The sequence below is a fragment of the Sinocyclocheilus anshuiensis genome, unplaced genomic scaffold (genome assembly GCF_001515605.1).
Source record: "Sinocyclocheilus anshuiensis isolate Anshui unplaced genomic scaffold, SAMN03320099.WGS_v1.1 scaffold184, whole genome shotgun sequence".
In the NCBI taxonomy this organism is placed as follows: domain Eukaryota; kingdom Metazoa; phylum Chordata; class Actinopteri; order Cypriniformes; family Cyprinidae; genus Sinocyclocheilus; species Sinocyclocheilus anshuiensis.
Window position 1 is genome coordinate 692076 of NW_015557077.1, and position 2593 is coordinate 694668.

Sequence of the window (2593 nt, forward strand, 5' to 3'; positions counted from 1 at the left end):
GAATCACGTATGCTCATGGGTCAAAGACGAACAAGGATTTAAGCATAAAAACAATGCTGCTTTAAATTGTTGTTTTTCCAAAAAAATAAAAATTTTAAAATTAAAAAGTTTTCTGTTTAATGTAATTGTATTTTTTTGTTTTTGTTTTTCTGAGCAAAAAATAAATATCATACATTTTCCCCTGATTTACAGAAGAGACCCACTAAAATATCATTCAGTGTAACAATCTTGTCAGGCATATTTACAACAAATCAATTTATGACATATTAAAAGACTAATTACTTTCACCCCAAATACTTAGTTGTAATTTTACACTTTTAAAATTTGCCACGATCCTTTGTCAGTAAGATTTTTTTACTCATTTAAAACACCATCAAATTTAATATGCTCCCTTATTCTTTTATATATTTTAATATGTACACGTCAGAATAAGCATGTTGTAAGCATACTGTGTTACACTGAATGACAATGTAACATTATTTCAACCAAATTTTGACATTTTATTCTCCAAAAACTTATTTGAAACCTTAAAAGTAGACACTTTACTTACATTTAATGTGCTTTCTATGGACATAAAATCACTTTTGTACATTTCTTTTGATGCGGACATCTTAACGTCTTTGACCCACATACTACTAAATAGGAAAACACTGCAAAGCTAGAGGACAGACTACTAACCGGTTATCACATTTACAGCTAACTGCTGTTCTCAGTCTCGTCCACTATGAAGGGCGCATGCATGCGGTTACCTTTCCTCCTCCGGGCTGGTGCTTGATGTTGTCTGTGGAACCGATCTTGGAGCGGATGTGTTTGATGCCTGGTGCCGGTGTGGAGCTGGGCCTCGCTGTGCTGCGAGTCATTGCGCTGGCGCTGGAGGTGGAGCTGGAGCTGGGTCGAGGTGCGCGGGGCACCGCCGGCTTCTTCTCGGGCGCAGCAGCGGCTGTAGTGCTGCTGGAGACGGGTGTTTTGGTGGTGCGAGGGTGAGCGGTGATGCTGCTGCTTGTAGTGGTGGAGGCTTTGAGAGGAGCAGGTTTAGAGCGGGCGGCATCTGAAACCACAGACGTCAGGTTACCTTAACTATGTTTGAGAGAAACACTTGTTTGGGCTGTAGTTGAAACACTTCCATAGAAAGTTAAAGGGATAGTTCACCCACAAATGAAAATTCTGTCATTAATTACTCCCCCTCATGTCGTTCCAAACCTGTAAGACCTCCGTTCATCTTCGGAACACAAATTAAGATATTTCTGATGCATTCTGAGAGCTCTCTGACTCTCCCACAGACAGCAAGGATCCTAACACGATCAAGGCTCAGAAACATAGCAAGGACATCTTAAAGTGCCCCTATTATGGATTTTTGAAAATGACCTTTTATGCAGTGTGCAACAGCTCTAAGTGAATGAAAACATCCTGCAAAGTTTTAAATCTGAAAGTCACCGTGTATAAAGTTATTGTCTCTCAATAGAATGAGTCGACTCTGAATCATTTAAAGGGGTCCTATTATGCTCTTTTACAAAGTCTTGATTTTGTTTTGGGGGTGTACTAGCCATTCCAATTTCTGTAGGCGGGAATTATTTGTAATGATATTCCAATGAGCCGCTTTGTGATGTCACAAAGCCCGGAAAACAAACGCTGTAGTCCAAACGAGCCGTTCGTTGTAGTTCTTGAAAAGGGATTTTTAAAAAACGAAATATCTCCCTTTGGACTTTGAGATTTGTAACTTTCTAGCTCTTTTTAATGCCCAAACATACACACTACACACTGACTAAAATTAAAAAAGTGAAAAAGCATAATAGGACCCCTTTAAACAAGTCAACATGAAACATTAGCATATTGCCCGCCCACTTGTTGGCCTGAATGGAAAAGCAAATTCATTCTTTGCCACTAGCTGCCACTTTTGGAGCGGTAAAATATCTGTTTCCCCGGTAACGCTGTACACAAAGCAGCACTGCGCTCACAAACGCTGCTTTATCAGGCATTACAGGCAAGATCCAATTGGACCAATCACCGCAGATTAGCATCACGCAAAGGAGGGGTTTGGAAAAATTGATCGTCGAGTGAATCGTTTGGGAGTCGTTGAGCAAGTAAGGTAAACATAAATGCATATTTTAAGACAACGAAAGTGTTTTTTGAGCTTGCATGCATGTCGACCTGTTGTTGGGGACTCCCAAAACCAAAATATTAACCTTTCATAACCTATAACAGGGGCACTTTAAAATAATCCATGTGACATCAGTGGTTCAACCGTAACTTTACAAAGCTACGAGAATACTTTTTGTGCGCAAAAATGCGTGAAAACAAAAATAACTTTATTCAACAATTAGTCTACTCCGTGTCACACTATAGCGCCATTTTGGAGAGTATCAGATACGTTAACAACGTATGCTCTTCTGTGTCAGCAGCACCGTACGCAGATACGCTGTTTACACTTTGATCTGAACATAAACAACGTATCCGCGTACATACGTTGCATACGTTGTTTACGTATGTGATACTCTACAAAATGTCACTATAGGGTGACGCAGAGACGAATTGTTGAATAAAGTCGTTATTTTTGTTTTCTTTGCACACAAAAAGTATTCTCGTAGCTTCGTAA

The 2593-nt window shown here is 39.5% G+C and overlaps 1 protein-coding gene across 2 annotated transcripts in view; it reads right to left on the reverse strand.

The window, feature by feature from the left end:
• LOC107676818 (microtubule-associated protein 4) overlaps positions 1-2593 on the reverse strand; it is a 77229-nt gene that overhangs the window by 10248 nt on the left and 64388 nt on the right. For both annotated transcript variants that reach the window (XM_016471501.1, XM_016471502.1), the window contains one exon: positions 750-1048. In XM_016471501.1, coding sequence (XP_016326987.1) covers positions 750-1048 — 299 coding nt within the window. The remainder of the gene's footprint in view (positions 1-749; positions 1049-2593) is intronic.